This window comes from Sporisorium graminicola, chromosome SGRAM_1 (genome assembly GCF_005498985.1).
Source record: "Sporisorium graminicola strain CBS 10092 chromosome SGRAM_1, whole genome shotgun sequence".
NCBI lineage: Eukaryota > Fungi > Basidiomycota > Ustilaginomycetes > Ustilaginales > Ustilaginaceae > Sporisorium > Sporisorium graminicola.
The window spans coordinates 139,053-154,919 of NC_043719.1; the positions used below are offsets into that span (position 1 = coordinate 139,053).

At 55.8% G+C, this 15,867-nt stretch overlaps 7 protein-coding genes across 7 annotated transcripts; 2 read left to right on the plus strand and 5 right to left on the minus strand.

The window, feature by feature from the left end:
• Nucleotides 1-969: 969 nt before the first annotated feature.
• On the minus strand, nucleotides 970-3,063 carry EX895_000068 (uncharacterized protein; the record flags this gene model as incomplete). The annotated part of the gene is made up of 1 exon (XM_029880669.1): nucleotides 970-3,063. The coding sequence occupies one exon, from the start codon at nucleotides 3,061-3,063 to the stop codon at nucleotides 970-972; it is 2,094 nt and encodes a 697-aa protein (XP_029742055.1).
• A 1,009-nt stretch (nucleotides 3,064-4,072) lies between these two features.
• On the minus strand, nucleotides 4,073-5,470 carry EX895_000069 (uncharacterized protein; the record flags this gene model as incomplete). The annotated part of the gene is made up of 1 exon (XM_029880670.1): nucleotides 4,073-5,470. The coding sequence occupies one exon, from the start codon at nucleotides 5,468-5,470 to the stop codon at nucleotides 4,073-4,075; it is 1,398 nt and encodes a 465-aa protein (XP_029742056.1).
• A 919-nt stretch (nucleotides 5,471-6,389) lies between these two features.
• On the minus strand, nucleotides 6,390-7,100 carry EX895_000070 (uncharacterized protein; the record flags this gene model as incomplete). The annotated part of the gene is made up of 3 exons (XM_029880671.1): nucleotides 6,390-6,539; nucleotides 6,650-6,887; nucleotides 7,009-7,100. 3 exons carry the CDS (start codon nucleotides 7,098-7,100, stop codon nucleotides 6,390-6,392), a joined length of 480 nt encoding a protein of 159 aa, XP_029742057.1.
• A 451-nt stretch (nucleotides 7,101-7,551) lies between these two features.
• EX895_000071 (uncharacterized protein) lies at nucleotides 7,552-8,664 on the minus strand (the record flags this gene model as incomplete). The annotated part of the gene is made up of 1 exon (XM_029880672.1): nucleotides 7,552-8,664. The coding sequence occupies one exon, from the start codon at nucleotides 8,662-8,664 to the stop codon at nucleotides 7,552-7,554; it is 1,113 nt and encodes a 370-aa protein (XP_029742058.1).
• A 345-nt stretch (nucleotides 8,665-9,009) lies between these two features.
• On the minus strand, nucleotides 9,010-10,608 carry EX895_000072 (uncharacterized protein; the record flags this gene model as incomplete). Its single annotated transcript, XM_029880673.1, has 1 exon — nucleotides 9,010-10,608. One exon carries the CDS (start codon nucleotides 10,606-10,608, stop codon nucleotides 9,010-9,012), a length of 1,599 nt encoding a protein of 532 aa, XP_029742059.1.
• A 2,446-nt stretch (nucleotides 10,609-13,054) lies between these two features.
• Nucleotides 13,055-14,557, plus strand: EX895_000073 (uncharacterized protein; the record flags this gene model as incomplete). Its single annotated transcript, XM_029880674.1, has 1 exon — nucleotides 13,055-14,557. One exon carries the CDS (start codon nucleotides 13,055-13,057, stop codon nucleotides 14,555-14,557), a length of 1,503 nt encoding a protein of 500 aa, XP_029742060.1.
• Nucleotides 14,558-14,993: 436 nt separating this feature from the next.
• On the plus strand, nucleotides 14,994-15,713 carry EX895_000074 (uncharacterized protein; the record flags this gene model as incomplete). Its single annotated transcript, XM_029880675.1, has 2 exons — nucleotides 14,994-15,162; nucleotides 15,253-15,713. 2 exons carry the CDS (start codon nucleotides 14,994-14,996, stop codon nucleotides 15,711-15,713), a joined length of 630 nt encoding a protein of 209 aa, XP_029742061.1.
• Between the last annotated feature and the right edge of the window lie 154 nt (nucleotides 15,714-15,867).

Genomic DNA, 15,867 nt, shown 5'->3' on the forward strand with positions numbered 1-15,867 from the left:
GGCGATGCGTCTACGAGTCTTGCTGGTGCTGGCTATGCCAAGCTCTATACGTTCGAATGGGCAGGAGTTCGCACTGATACAGATGGACCGGGAGAGCGTGATATGTGCGGGCGATGGTGCTCGGGAAGGATGGTGGATGGAAGGAGGATTTAGTATTTCTTTTGTACAACTTTTGCTTGGGTCGACAGTCAAGGGCAAGGCTCAGTTCTGCTTCTGCGGTGCTGCTGAGTTGGCCAAGCAAGAGCCAACCTTGACAAGCATTGACTGAGGGACGAGGGCTGAAGAGCTCGACTGCCGAAGAACGCGGCATTGGCGAAAATTGGGCTGTGCTGCCTCCAGTTTTTTCTCTTGTCTCGCAGACGCCGCGGCTTGGCGCTGCAGGGTCGGCTTCTCGTGAGTGTGGCGGTGACGACAGCCTGCTCCCTGTTCCTTCGCTCGCCCATCCCCCACTGCCTCTCTCAGATTTCGTCGTCCGATCCGGCTCGCCCGGGAAGGCATATCAACGAAAAGTCGTGCTCTCGTCTCAGTGTGGGGGTCTGAACCCCACAGAAGACCTCTTTGCAACATGCTCGGAATCGCTGCAGGCAGCTTGCTGGCTACCGATGGCCTTTCTCACATGTGCCAATTTTAGCTTCGTTTTCTCGTGAATTTCCTCAGCCTCTGCACCCGATCAAAGGCGACGTCATCGCAGCTTCATGCGTCTGCCGCTTAGCTGCACTGCCGGCCATGCTGCTTCTCAACCGGTCAAGTCAAGATCCTCTCTTTTTTTATGTTGCTATCACCGCTTGGCAACGTCGGGAGCGACGAAGATTGGTTTCTTCGGAAGGCACTCATACAGCGTCAGGTCAGGAAATGCAGAGGCACTCAGACCGGATAACGATTAGAACGGAAAACATATGAGAAGCCACGAGAACGCAGAGGAAACGAACGTCTATAAGATTGCATTGACTGCCGCCGTTTGTGTGGGCTTCACAGCCGACTCTTGAACACGCGAGTATCGTTGCCGTCACCAATTCTGCCCAAGATATGACGGCCGACATATGGATTGACGAAAACCTCGTCCGGATCGTAGCGCTGGCGTGTGGCTAGGAAATCGTTCCAATGCGGGTACAGCTGCATAAGCTCAGTCGGCGAGCACGAGTGCGCCTTGGCCCAGTGCGGACGCCCCGAGTAGTGGCGCATCAACGTCTCAAACTTGGCGAACAGCTGTCGGTACCTCACAGGACGGTTATACGGTCGATACTGCACGATGCCGATGTAGCACGTCTTGCGTCCCTGCGCGTGGCTGAGCCAGATGCCGTCAGCGTCGGTGAATCGGATCTCGACGGGGAAGTGGATGCGATCGCCATCGGCTGCCGCCTCTTCCTCGTCGAGCCACTCGCGCATCGCTCGGATGGCGGCGGCGGCACGATTGAATGGGATGGCCCATTCGTCTGTGTACTGCGGGAACAGGCAGTCCATGTTGAAGATGCGGTCGGATCGGCCCACTTCCGACCACACCGGGTTGCCAGGCGATAGCGGATGTGGTGCTGGCGAGTCGCGAGCAAAGGCACCGAAGTTGCCGGCGGGGATGCTGTTTTGTGGCCATGACAGCGATGGCTCACCTTCCGTATAGGCACCCAAATTCTCGCTGTGGCCAAACGACTGGCCAATGTCGCGGATGAGACGCTGCTGCTGTTCGTCGCTTGTCACCTTATGGCTGGAGCTGGAGCTCGCCGCTGTAACTGCGGAGGGCTGCGTAGCGGGAGCTTCCGTCGTCGCTGCAATCTGGCTGCTCGGTGACGAAGCAGTCTGCGAGGCGGCCGAGTCAGGAAAAGCTGGGTGGGTAAGAGCATGGATCCATCGCACAGCCAGCGGCGACCATGACCTGTTGAATCGTGAGGTGTAGAGTAGGAACTCGGTGAGGCGATGTCCGACCAACGACGCCTTGATGCGAGTCGCGAGAGAAGGCGGGGCAGAGGCGGGCTCCGTCGAGCGATTGGCACGCAGCATCGTGATGCGCTGCACCTGTGGGAACCACATGAGTCGTACGTGTTGAGCCGATGCGACAATTTGCTCCAATGCCAGCTGAGCTTGCCTTGTTTCAGCGTCGTCCTCTGGGTCCGCCCGAGCCAGCTGGTCTGCGTCTCGATTGGCGTCTGCGCCGACAGGGTGAATCTCGGAAGCGCCCGCAGAACGGTACGACGGGCGGTAGTGGTCGGGACACGCCGGTAGACGCTTGTTCTTGCTCAAGAGGCCGCCGATAGACGCACCAGGGTTAATATGCGAGCTGCTGGGGACCGCAGGGAAGCCAGTCTTAGAGCCAAAGACCGACTCAAAGGTAAGCTCCTCCGAGTACTGCTTGAGGTTGAACGCGTCTTGAACACGCAGCGTCACCGACGTGATGAGGCCGGTAGAACCAAGACCGCACAGGGTTGCGTTGAATAGATCCGAGTGCTGGTCGCGGCTGCACGTCAAATGCTGCGTACCTTCTGCAAGTGGGCACAGAATGGTGAGCTGCGAGACGTAGGACGAGACGACGGGGAAGAGGATGCCAGTGCCGTGCGTGGCCGTAGAGATGAGACCGGCGATGGTCTGCTCAGAGATGGAGCCGACGTTGCACATGGCCAGACGAGGCTCGGCCGAGTCGAGTGCTTCGTGAATGTCGGAGATGTACGTGCCTGCAAGGGCTGTGATGGTGTAGCTCGAGTGATCGATGTCCACGACTCCGTTCAGAATCTCCATGCGCATAGCCCAGCCGGTGGTAAAAGGCAAGTCGCTCGGGCTGTGAGCTCGCCCGATGGCACGGAGATGTACGCCGTTTCGCCGAGCCAGCTCGACAATCGCTGCGCAGTGTGTGACGGTGGTGGGAGCAAAGACCCTGGCAGGGGAGCTCACGAACGAGCGGCCCCAGTTCTGAAATTTGGCCTTGGGTGAGCTTGCGGGCACTACGATGGGCCGCACCAGCTTCTCAAGCTCAGCCGTCGAGCTTGAGAGGACGCCTGCATCGACGGATGTGGACAGACGCTGCTGCGTTGCGTGTGTCTCCATGGCGGCGAGCGTGAGCTTGGATGTCGATGCCATTTTTGCAGCGTGAGGAGAGGATACTCGACGTGCTTGCAAGGTGTTGTGGTGTTAATCGCGGTGGTAGGACTGCGGAGCCAGCTGCAGTGGATGGTGAGCCAGGAGGCAAGGTTCGTTCGAACTTGAAACCCCCCTTTTGAGGTTGCGGCGAAGGATGTGGGCAAGAGGAAAAGGGTCGGATGGATTCGAGCAAAGGTCTCTCTACTCAGGACTGCATCAACGGACGTCTCGACATGCGCGGCCTTCTGAAGGGCTCGTTCGTTCATGCGAGCTCAGCCCACAGAGAGGGTTTGTGCGCGCACTTCATTTCCAACCTGCCACTCGACTGCGCTTACGAGATTCGTTGCTTCTTTCTGTTGTGTCTCTCCTTGCTCTTGCTATTCGGCTTTTGGGTTGCCCGCGGAAGAACACCACAAACACGCTGACGAGAAGACTAAGGAAAAAGGGTCCTTCTTGGCTCGCTCAAGGAGAATTCCGGGTCGGAGACCAAACCGAAGAACGAGGCTGCTGAGCACTTTGAGCGAATTTACTGTGAAAAATAAAAACGGTAAGTGGAGGAGAGTCGAAATCGATCTTCTCGTTTGGCAAACAAGAAAGGAACAAATAATAGGGAGCACGCACCGCCTCTTATCGAGGGTTGCAGATCTATCTCATTTTCAGCGGCAATGCAAGCAAGCACGTTCGTTGAATCCAAGAAGATAAACGCGTCTCAGTTTCTGGGATTTCAAGCTGGAGGCCGAGTCGAGAGCAAAGCGCGCTTACACAAGCCGATCCTCGATTCCTGCACAAGGAGGATCAGCCAGCACAAAAGCGCAAAAAAAAGCAAGGCATCACGCCATCCTCAGATCGACCTCGCAGCTATCGTCCGTCTTCTTCCCGCGGAAACAAGCCACTGAAATCGGCTTGTGAATCGGGCCTCCGATTTCTTGACTCTCAAACATGTAATCATACTTCGACAACACATGCTTTGGTTCGTCCTTCGTTGACATTGCAAATTGGCTCTCTATGATCAAGGCAAGACAGCAGTGATGACACCGTGGCGTGAACGAGGCTGGATCATGCTTTCGAGCTTCAAGCCTGCTTTTTCGATGAGCGTCTTGAACTCGGACGGTGTGCGTTCGGTCGCATTCAGCCCGATGCTGACCTCTTGATCGACTCGTTGGATCCACTGACCCGTCACGCCCCCTGACCGATACAGAGGATACGGGATCTCTCCGACCTGCTCGACGAGCTTGTTGTCGTCTTTGGCACTGCTGCTGCTGCTGTCACCGCTCACCACCGCTGGCTGGAGCAGAGTGTCGATGATGATCAGCTTCGAGTCAGCCTGCATCTTGGCCTTGACATTGCCCAAAATCCGCAGTGCCTCCTTGTCGGGCCAATCGTGGATGATCATTCGCATCACATACACCTTGTTCGGCCCACTTGCCATGACCTCCTCGAAGAAGTCGGCGGCCTCGAACCGCACTCTTCCCGAAGCAACGGCGTCCGGCATGTTCTTCTCGAAGCTCGCCTTGGCTTGTGCAATCACCTCGGGTCGATCTTGCACTATACCGTTTAGATTCGGGAACTGACCAAGCAGAGCTGCAGTTAGTGCGCCGATGCCTCCACCAATGTCTATGCAGGTGGTACCTTTGGGAAACTGAGACCACGTATAATCGAGCAAGACGCCTTCGACAGCGCCACGGTTGCAAGCCTGCATGCCAACGCCAAAACGCGGAACCAGCTCCGGTATCTTCTTCTGGAACAGGTCGAATGCGTCTCGAGCCTTGTGCTGCATGTCGAAGCCGTGCAGGAAGGCCGCATTGTCCGGACCCCAATCATCTCTGTATTCGGGATTCATCCACGCATCAGGGATGCTGGGCACTATCCGAGGATGAATCCACGACGAGTATTGCACGTACTGCTTGACATCACACTCGTCCAGCAGATGCAGTGATGCGCGGTTGTTGACAAAGTAACCCTCGGACGTCTCTTGGAAGATGTAGCTGTTGGCAAGGGGGCGCAGCACCTTGAGCACGCGCGGTGGTGGCAAGCCCGTTCGAGCCCCAATCTCGTTGGCAGAGACCGGCCTGCCTGCTGAGCCCCCGAGCTCCTGAATCACGTTGGCGATGTTGAGACTCGTGGCCATCTGCAGAGAGAAGGCCTTGTACGTCGCCATGCCTTCCGACATGAGCGTCGTTGAGGGGAGCTGAATCATCGACGCCATCATGTCGAGCGCACTGGCTAGATTCTGCGTCGTCACCCACAAGTCCTTGTTTGGCACATGGTTGGCTTGATCCATCACCGGATGCAACCGAGCTTGGTTCAAGAAGGGTTCGGGCGTGTTGCTCTCCTTTAGCAGCGCTTCGTATCCGTCCAAGTTGGCGTGGATCAGCGCCTTGAGCGCTTGGAACTCGGAGAGCTGCATCGTCGTGATGTGGGGTGGAGATTCGAGTAGCGAATGGTGACAAGGCCCCATATCTGTAAGCTAAGGTCGGTTCCTTCTTATAAGAAGGCCCCTCGACAGTAGAGGTCCGGCTTCAAGCACAAGAGGTCCGTGTGCTGTGCGGGCAACGGGGTAACAAACCTAGCACATGAACGCATTGTGCGTAAAGCACCACCTGGACACGTCGCTCCGAAGTCACTCTAGTGGGATGATGCTGCAAGAGGGTGGCGCAGTGGAACATCGTGACAGGCTGTCAAGCGCACGGCATTTGACTCATCTTGCATCCTTGCTTCACCGACGATGGATACAAGACAGCCGAACTCAAGAGCTCTTGCCTACGGCAGAGGAAACTACTTGGCATCGCTTCCTTCGGTGAATTTCATTTCTTCCTATCCGAGCTCCGCTGCCGAGCGTTGGGTAGGTCACGGTGTCCACAGCTGCGCGGACTAATTATCCGCAAGATGACAAGCCTGTGACACTTCCGTGACAGCTCTGATGATCAGAGTTGCTGATCTGTGCACTCGCTTCTTGGTGGTCAACTCCTCCGTTCGCCGATATCGAGCAGATCCGACCCTCGGATAGGTGCAGCAAGGCTTGCCTTCGGTGATAAGTCCCGCGGCAGCTGCAAAGGACGACATCGGCTGGAAACGTTGCAGAACTTAATCTGAGCTTTCAACTCCTAGCATAAGCAGGCGTTGCGAGTCTCGTCTCTCGTCCGGCGAACTCGGTCGGAAAGCACGGCAACTGGAAGCATGGACCCTCGTGACTTTCTCGAAATCCACACTCAATGCCGTCAGAGCTGTCCCCTCACATGACGGCACACCGCACCTCCACCACATCAACGAACAAGCACGCTTAGCACGATATCTACGTTTTGCAAACAATCCCACCTGCAACTCGACTATGAAAAGCCCCCTCGCTTGAGCTTGTCCGCCACCGACCAGATGGCAGCTGTGTAGCCAAAGGTTCCCAACCCGACTATGACGCCGTTGGCAATGTCCGAGAGGTACGAGTGGTGTCGGAAGGACTCCCTTGCATGAACATTCGAGATCTAACAAGAAAACGGAACAGAAATTGGAGGTGAGTGGAGACGGTTAGCCTCTATACGCTTCTCTTCTCTTCCTTGCTCTCCCTCTCGCGGGGTGGGTTAGCGCAACTCACATGAACTTCGATGAACGGCACCCTGACGCCGGAAAGGGCATCCCGAATGGCGACGCTCGTATGCGTGTATGCTCCTGCGTTGATGATGATGGCCGTGGTGCCGTCGGTGCGCGCAGCGTGAATCCGATCGATGATGGCACCCTCGTGGTTCGACTGGAAGCCTTCAAAGTCGTACCCGAGTCCGTCGCATTGCTGCCTGGCCTTGCCTTCGATGTCTTCGAGTGTCTCGCTGCCGTATCTGCGAAGTTCGAGTATGAAGAACAAGAACAACAACTTTCTGTCAGTCGAACGTCGCTTTGCAGATTCGGATCAAGGCTGCGAGCGTTGATTCCTTCGCTGCCTTGCAACCGCAAACTTACTTTTCTGGCTCTCTTGTGCCGAGCAAGTTGAGATTGGGTCCGTTGATCAGCAAGATGCTGTGCTTGCTTGAAGAGGATTGGGCGGTCGTCATGGTGCTCGTAAGGTGGCGGTTAGTAAGTGCTTGTGATGAAAGTGCTGATGGTGCAGTTCCAAGATAGTGCAAAGCTTGATCTTCTGAGAGGACGTTTCCATGTACCGCTGAATACTTTCGGATCCTGCACTCCGAACACGGGGCTCCAACACCGCACAGTCTGTGCAGAAAAAAGCGGGGTGTGGAAGAAAGTAATCGCTGGTTCAGCTTGGAGTGTCATCGCAAGTCCGAAAGAAGAAATCACTGTCAACTTTCATCCGTCGGTCGGTCGACAGACCCTTGAATGCGAACCTTGCAGACGCTCAGCCGTTTTGCTAATTGACAGTCTTCATGACAGGCTCTATCAATGTCATCGCAGCATCCTGCTTTTGCTTTTCGATGACATCGACATACAGCTAGTTACAAAAAGGGCTCCAGAGCACCTTGTGGCTAGCCACGAGCAAGCTTCCACTCAGCGACGCGTGTGCTTTTGATGCTTTGGGTTAGGGCTCAACAACAGATGTCCGTGCGACTGGAGCAAGACCTTGTTGTGAGGGCCCGGAACAGGGGGAGGGAACGCAGCATCCACACCATAGACACCGACAAACATATCATTCCCGGCAACCTTCTGGCATTCGTTGGGCTTGAAAGGCCGGGCGCTGACGTCTCGCTGAGCGCAGGCGTGGTATCCCGACTCGCTCACATCGTAGTAAGCCGGGCTGAACACCGTGTCGATCGTGGGGCCCTGCGGCTGGATAGCTTTGTACGACTTGAAGTTGGTCATGGCCAGAGGCGTGCATTGCGCGGTGCTGTAGAGCTGCCTCTTGGGAGAGCCCGAGCAGTCGTCGCTCGCGTACATGAGCAGCACTCCTCCTCCGCCCCAAGACGCTTTCTCGAGGCACTCAATTCCGGTAGCGGAAGCGGGCTGGGACTTGGGCGCGCCATTCTTGGAGGACAAGATCCACGGAGAAGGCGTTTTGAGCTTGCCCGGCGCATCGGTGCACTGTGGCGACTTGGTGATAGGAATGTTGTACGGATTCCACGCGTAGCCACGTCGGTTGAAGGCGCCATCCGCTTTGACAGTCCAGACCTTGACCTGACTCACGTCCAGATTGGGAAAGTTGATACACTGCTTCGATTTGAAAGCAGCCTGAGTCTGAGAAGATGAAAGCCATGCCATGTTTTGCACAACCATGTCTGACTCTTCGCTCTTTGCGAAGCCGATTCCGATACCGTCGACAGCCGCAAGCACCCGCATGGAGCCGAACGGATTCTTGAGCGAGTGAGCAACGGCTCCATCAAAAAGCATCTGCTCGTTGCCTTTGATGAAAGCTTGAGGGTTCGTGCGCACAAGGTTGAGCGGCTCGCTGCAGTGTGTGTCCTCGAAGAAGGCTACCTGGACGATCGGGCAGCTTCGCGGGTCGGTGGCATAATTTCGGTAGCATTCCGAACCGTCCGAAACAGCTACCGGCTTGTCCAAGGGCATGTACGAGCGCTGTGCGCTGTCCAGGGCGCCCAAAGGCACAACGGCTGCAGCGAGGAGCAGTGTAGGCAAGGAAGCGTTTCGAGTGGGACAGAACTTCATGATCACGGATGGAAAGATCTTCAAAGCTGTTTGGAAGAGGCTGTTCTTGAGCGACAAAGTCGGCGCCTTATAAACTTTGCAAGGACCCTCGTATGTCAGTTTGATGCTGCTGTCTTGAGGGAGGTTGTCCCGCTATGTCCAAGTATCAACTCACGATAAGCTTTGATTCACACGCAACCCGAAGCCGAACGTCTCATTTGCGGCAATCAGCCCACTCGTCGGCACCGGGGTGATCAACCATGAAAAGGGGGACATGTCCCACCTCATCGATCGACGACGCCATCAGACAACTGGGCTCTCCAAGACGAGGGATCAGGCTGTGATTAGGTCGGATGAAGCTTGTGTCTATTCTGCCTTTCGATGATGTGCGGCAGGACCTTTTGGTGGGGGGCCCAGAGGCAGCTGTGGGGCTGCTGATGCCCTCGCATATATGTTTTGCCCCGCACTCACGCTATTGTACGCTCCTGTTGCCGTACCACCGAGATGAGGGAAGCCACCACCTCCGGCGTTCATTTGCGAGCTACCCCCAACACCCGCCGCCACCGCTTCGTGGGATGGGCGAGGGGCTGTACCGTACGCTTGCCAGGGCGAAGGTGAATTGCGACCGGAATTACTGGTGCGACTGCCATTGTTGAAAATGCCGCCTACCAATTCTGCCGCTCTTTTGCCTCCTGTGCCGAACCCACCGTACCCACCATTGACTGAAAATCCGCTGTATCCAGTGGAATCACCGGTGCGACCGTACATGGTAGCATTGCGCTCAAACGCCTGGGTCGATGGAGGGAGAGGTGCATCTGCCAGGGCAGGCAAGAGTTGCAGAACCACGCGATGCAATTTCACCGTGGGCCAAAAGATGGGCAGACGGGAGGGTACGAGTCGATGAAGCGGGCCGTTGGCGTACTCCGATCCTCCGCCAACACCAAACCCATTTGATGAGGATGCGAGCGCGCCAGATGCCGAAATCCGAGGCTGCGGATCGGCGAGCATGGCCAGAACCGTGCAAAAGGGGAAGATGAGCATGAACAGCATCAAGTTGAGCAGCCCGCTCGGATGGAAGAATGATACCGCTGTCGAAGGCAAGCCGAACGCGACAAAGTACGACCACCTCTCTTCGCAGTAACGCATCCTGCGGTCCAACGACCATCCGCGCGAGATCCATGCTTGTTCGAAGCAGTAGTAGCCATCCACCAGGCACATGAACAAGAATGAGAGCGGGCGGCCAACGTACGGTATGCGGCCGAGGATAATGTAGAACACGGTGTAGTTGACGATAAGGATCAAGCGATAGCTCTCCTGCAGCAAGCGTCGTGAAGTCCCGGGAGGCAAGGATGGGTTGGACAGCGTAAGTCGTCGCACGTGGCCGTGTCGAAGCTTGTACGCCGCCTGTGCGATGTCCGAGGTCCAAGAAGAGGCGAGCAGGTAGCTTCCGCCGATCAGAGGATACAGCCAAAAGACGTTTCCGACGCCGCCGACGATGGACCCAGATTCCGCTACACCTTGCACTGTTTCGGCCGGAGACTTTTGCTGGAAGAGCACCTTGGGGAAGAAGGCCAACTCGAAGAAAAAGACGACAGCAGAGATGGTGCCGCTGAGCAGCAAGCCCTTCAAGACGCCATTGCGGATCTCGCTAGAACTTGCGATGAGCCTGAGGGCTTCAGACCATCGATTTCCGTCCCACCAGCCTGCTCTGGCCCAGTTAAGGTGGCACTGGAGACTCTTGAACAGCGGCAGGCGCGGCATGTGCTCTGCGGGACCCTTTGCGGACCACGAAGTGGGTCTTGCGGATGTACCTAGCGGCCATGGCAGGCCCGCATCGTAGAGCTCGTCGATCCTTCCACCACCTGCACCCTCGATATCGAGATCGACGTCCGAGACAGATACGCCCTTGGGTCGATGATAGAAGCTGCTCGACGAGACGCGGCTATTGGCCGGCACGCCGAGCATTGCTGCGGGTCTTGTCGAAACGAGGTGGGCGAGATTCGAGCGGTGCTACTGCATCCGATTGTACAGGCCGTGGCTGACCGTGGCGTGTCTGCCGAGGCGGTACTACTTCTTGGTCTGCGGGTTGTTGACGGGAGGCAGTAGAGCAGGGGCGTCCCTTGTCCGTGTATGGAGGTTAGCGTGGAACGAAAACAGCACTCTCAAGAGGAAAAGAAAGAGGCTTGTGCGCGTGTCGATTTTCTTCCTAAGATCCCAAGCCCCCACCTGACGAGCTATACAAACCCATGTGTATTGTACGCAATATCCAGGAAAGGCAGACATCCTATCCCGGCTAGCTCAGTCGGTAGAGCGTCAGACTCTTATACACAAGGGTTTCCGAGTTTAACTCGGAGTTCATCTGAATGTCGTGGGTTCGAGCCCCACGTTGGGAGGATTTTTTTTCGCATCCTTTCAGAGCCATCTTTTTCGTGGCACTTTTGTTCCGGTCGTTGTGAATGTTTTTGTTGACGCCTCATTCTCCGCTCGGATTTACTTCCTCCCTCCCCATCCCTCGGTCAGGGGTGCATGCCTATTGGAAGCATCCGAACCTTATATGGACCACCATCCATTCCGTGAGGACACGGCAACGCAACGAATGCCTTTCACCGCCGGGCGACAAGTGATGGTGGACCAACTCACTACCCGCAGATCGATCGACATTTCCGCTAAGCCTGAACCGCCGACTCCAGTTTTTCTAGGAGAAGAATATAAAAGGATACCTTCCTTTAATTGTCGCTTGTATGCGAGCAACGTCACTGCGAGGCCGAGCAATTCACTGCTTTCCCCCACAAAGAACAAAATGTTACGTGTCGGCGGATCGTTTGACCCTGTGACCGTGCTTTTCGTGGATTTCGACTTCGTTTTCTCCAGGTCCGGCCTCTTGCTCTCCATTCGTAAGCAAGCAACTGGCTCGAATCTGAAAGCTCGAGTGAAGAGCATGAGCTGAAACAATATCGGAAGGTTCCGAGGTGGCCATGAGGAATCACCCGCAGGCAAGGTCAAACGATGCTGCGCCAATGAGAAGCCCACAAGGTTCGCGGTCGTAGCGAATAGGCCGTCAAAAGCGACGAGTCAGAATGCAAAGGCGTCCAGCCACGCATACCGAGGTTACTCCTGAAAAGGTGATTGGCCGTCCAGTCAGTGCTTGCTCAGCCACCTCGAAACTTTGCAGCACACAATTGTAGCCATGCTGGTCCGTCTTCTACTGTCCCTTCGCCTCGGCTGCTCTCCTTCGGAACAAGAATGCGCCATCCGTCAGAGCGCCGTTCGTTGGCTTGGGTGTCGACTCGAAAAGAACGCCAACTTCATCTCGAGATCGCCCATCCTGCCCACTATGACTGCACGTCCCCACCGAGAGGAGATAAGCCTGTTGCCGACGATTGGTTGCAGCAAATTGAGATGGCATTGCGAAGTCCTTCCATCAAGCTTCGTTCTGCTCGGCATTGATCGCTCTAGGTTGGCGGGAGTCCAGACGAGAGAAAATCAGAACAAATCAAAACAAAACAAAACAAAGCCGGCTGTTCAGCGGCGGAGTCTAAAAAGCACTGCATCATCAGCCGTCAGGAAAGTTGTCGGAAGTTTTTTTCCTTCCCCAGTTCTCCGGGCACTAGAGCGCTGTCTGATGACCCACGACAGAGCCGACGGTCGGGAAATTCTCGTTCTTCTCCTCTCCGTGAAGTTGGCCTGCCTGTGTCTCTCGCTTGGAGGCCGGTCGAATGATGCCTCCTCGCCAACCGCGGTGTCGCACCAACAGCTGAAAAAAGGGACCCTCGGCTGCTCCGATTGAGTTACGCGCTGCATGGTCAGGCTCTCGTGTTGCTCCTTCAGCCCTGAGATCCGAGTGGCCAACACCTTGACTCCTGAGAAAAGTGGACATTGGAGTTGAAGCGAGTGTCGATGGTGCTTGCTGCGCCGCTCTAATCGCTTGCTCGTCGCAAAGATAGGGTTCGCCCACCTGCTGCGCGTCATCCGTCCCCACTTGCCGCCAACAATAGATAAGCTACTGTGCTCTGTGTCGCATAGTGGTCGTAAAACAACGCAATGTGTGGGCCTGAAGAGACGGGGTGATAAGGTCAGTAGGATGTGCGTGCAAAAGTACCCAGCCGGTCGCATGATTGGTCGGTCTTAGTCACATCTTCTTTTTTGCAGTCTCCTCGAAGACCTAACGCCCAGACCGCTTCAATAGGTCGTGTGTCACTGGCCAACCCGCCTTCCCTCTATATCACTGCATTCCTTTGCTTCTCCTTCTCCCTCGACCATCACCATTGCCTTTGCGGCCCTTCCTGTCTTACATCACAGCTCTCCCGGTTCCCTTCCGACATTGCTCCGTTCTCCGCATCGTAGCGGGCTTACCTCTGCTTCCCCCTTTGCTCAAGAGCAAAAGCCGTCGTCGATAATCACATCCGCAAACATGGCTTCTACAGACCGTGCATCTCCGACGGGAGACCGATCCAGTGGTACAATGTCCCCCACCCACACAGTCGACGTCGAAAAGAATGGCGCCACTGACGCGATCAAGCTTCACGACGACGGTACCAAGGTATCCCCGACTGGACCAGTAACAAAAAGCATGTTTGGCGAGAAACGTGAGCAGTACCGCAGCGAGGAGGACTACATGTACGAACAGCAGAAGCGCTCCGAGGGTGACCACAAATTTCACCGTCTCGGCTGGAAGAAGCTCACCATCTGCTTGCTCGTCGAGGCCATCGCTCTCGGTGCTCTGTCCATCCCCTCTGCATTCGCCACACTTGGCATGGTGGCCGGTGTCATCATCTGCGTCGGGATGGGTCTGATCGCCATTTACACGAGTTTCATTGTCGGCCAGGTCAAAGTCAAGTTCCCGCAAGTCTCGCACTACGCCGATGCCGGCCAGCTCATGATGGGCCGTTTCGGCTATGAGCTGATCGGAGTCATGTTTGCGCTTCAGCTCACGCTGCTGGTCGGCTCGCACAGTCTCACTGGTACGATCGCTTTCCTCAACCTCAGCGACAACGCCCTCTGCTCGCTCGTCTTTGGTGTCATCTCTGCGATCATTCTCTTCATCGTGGCTGTGCCGCCCTCCTTCTCCGAGGTGGCCATTCTCGGCTACATCGACTTTGCCTCGATCGTCATCGCCATTGGCATTGTTATCATTGGCACCGGTGTCAGGAAAGATCAGCCTTCGGTCGCGCCCTCGCTTACAGAGTGGTCGGCGTGGCCCAAGGAGGGCACCACGTTTGCCGATGCTTGGATTGCTGTTACCAACATTGTCTTTGCCTACTCATTTGCTGTCTGCCAATTCTCGTTCATGGACGAGATGCACACCCCTACCGACTATGTCAAGAGTATCTGGGCGCTTGGCATTATCGAGATCATCATCTACACCCTCACGGGTGCCCTCATCTACGCTTTCGTTGGAACCGACGTTAAGTCCCCGGCGCTGCTCTCTGCGGGAACTACACTCTCCAAGGTCGCATTCGGCGTCGCCTTGCCCGTCATCTTCATTTCCGGCTCGATCAACACGACCGTGGTCGCGCGGTACATTCACGGTCGCGTGTTCAAAAACTCGGTCATCCGATACATCAACACCACCATGGGCTGGGTCACCTGGCTTGGCCTCGTTGCTATCATCACTGTGATCGCATGGGTCATCGCGGAATCCATCCCCTTCTTTTCTTCGCTCTTGGCAATCATGTCGGCGCTTTTCATTTCGGGCTTTACTTTCTACTTCCCGGCGCTCATGTGGTTCCTGCTGATCAAAGAAGGACGATGGAACGCCACTCGGAAGAACGTGATGTTCAGTGTCGCGAATGCTTCGGTCTTCGTTCTTGGCTTCGTCATTCTGGTCTGCGGAACTTACTCTGCCATCAAGGACATCATCGACCAGTACAACGATGGGTCAGTGCGAGGCGCCTTCACATGCGCCCCTCTCTGATGGGCGAGGCCGGTGTCTCAAACAACAAGATTCTCAAACCTGGAAGCAAGTCTTCGGCTTGGATCGATTACCATCATCAACTGTTCATCATGAACATCACACCTAGATTTCTAAACTGTACTTGTACTTGCATACCTATCCTTGGGAATCCCAGAATGCTCAAACGCTCTCGAGGTATAGGGTGTGGACGAGGTGAGGCACCAAAAATCACCCGATTTGTGAACATTTACGCGATGGGATAGGATCGGAAGCCTCCACTTTCGAGGGGAAAGATCGCGTGCGGATTGCGGGTTACGGTTGAGATTTTCGTTTGTATTTGCTCAGCGTGCTGCAAAGACCCTTTGGGCTCTCGTTCCAACCTTCATCCGACGAAAGAAGCACTGCCTTCGCATTACCACAGAACGCACGAAGCTGACACGACTGTCACTACGAGATCATGTCCGGCACACCGAATGCAGAGCTTGCGAGAGAGCAGCAGCAGCCAGGCGATCCTGCCGCGTTTGCACCGAGTGAATTTGGAGGTGACATGCCTGGCTCCGAGTTGCCTGAAGCGCCACGAGACAAGTTCTTCCGCAAGATGAGGGAGCAGCCTCTTGTGCCTATTGGTAAGCTTCATTGTAGCCGCATTCTGGGTCAGCATCGACGCTTTGGCTAACTTCCGTTCCTCTGCTTCCGACGCGATTGGCTCGAATCAGGGTCGCTGCTCACATGCGGAGCACTCATCGTTGCCTCAAATCATCTCCGTACCGGCAACCGCGATCAGTTCAATAAAGCTCTCCGATGGCGTGTCGGCTTCCAAGGCCTCACAGTGCTGGCCGCTCTCGCCGGCTCCTTCTACTACGGTCAACAGGCAGCTTCGGCGGTTCCTGCGCCTCCCGCGTCACCTGCCGACGCCCCACTGCAACCAGGATCCGTAACCACATTGCCAGGAAGAGGAGCCACCGTCTGGCAGCAGACAAGGGCCGACGAACGCGCGCACAAGGACCGCTCCGGCTTTGAAGGCCGTGTAGGACAAGCATTGGACCGAGAGCTCAACGACGACAAGAGGCTCGAAGAGGCGCTGTTGGGTAAAGAGGAAGAGCTTAATCTGGACCAGTTGAAGAAGGCGAGCAAGCCGAGACCGGTGATCGGCCAGGATGTCAGACGACAGGTCTGAGGGGAGTTTTCGCGAGCAACTGAGCACTTGTAAGCTTGTCTTGCTCTCAAGAACCAGCATCACCGATCGGAAGCAAAAGTATGTCACTGCGGCAATCCAACAAAGTCACCACTCTGCAACTTTCATTGTCCTTTGAGTCGGTCCCCTCGAAAGC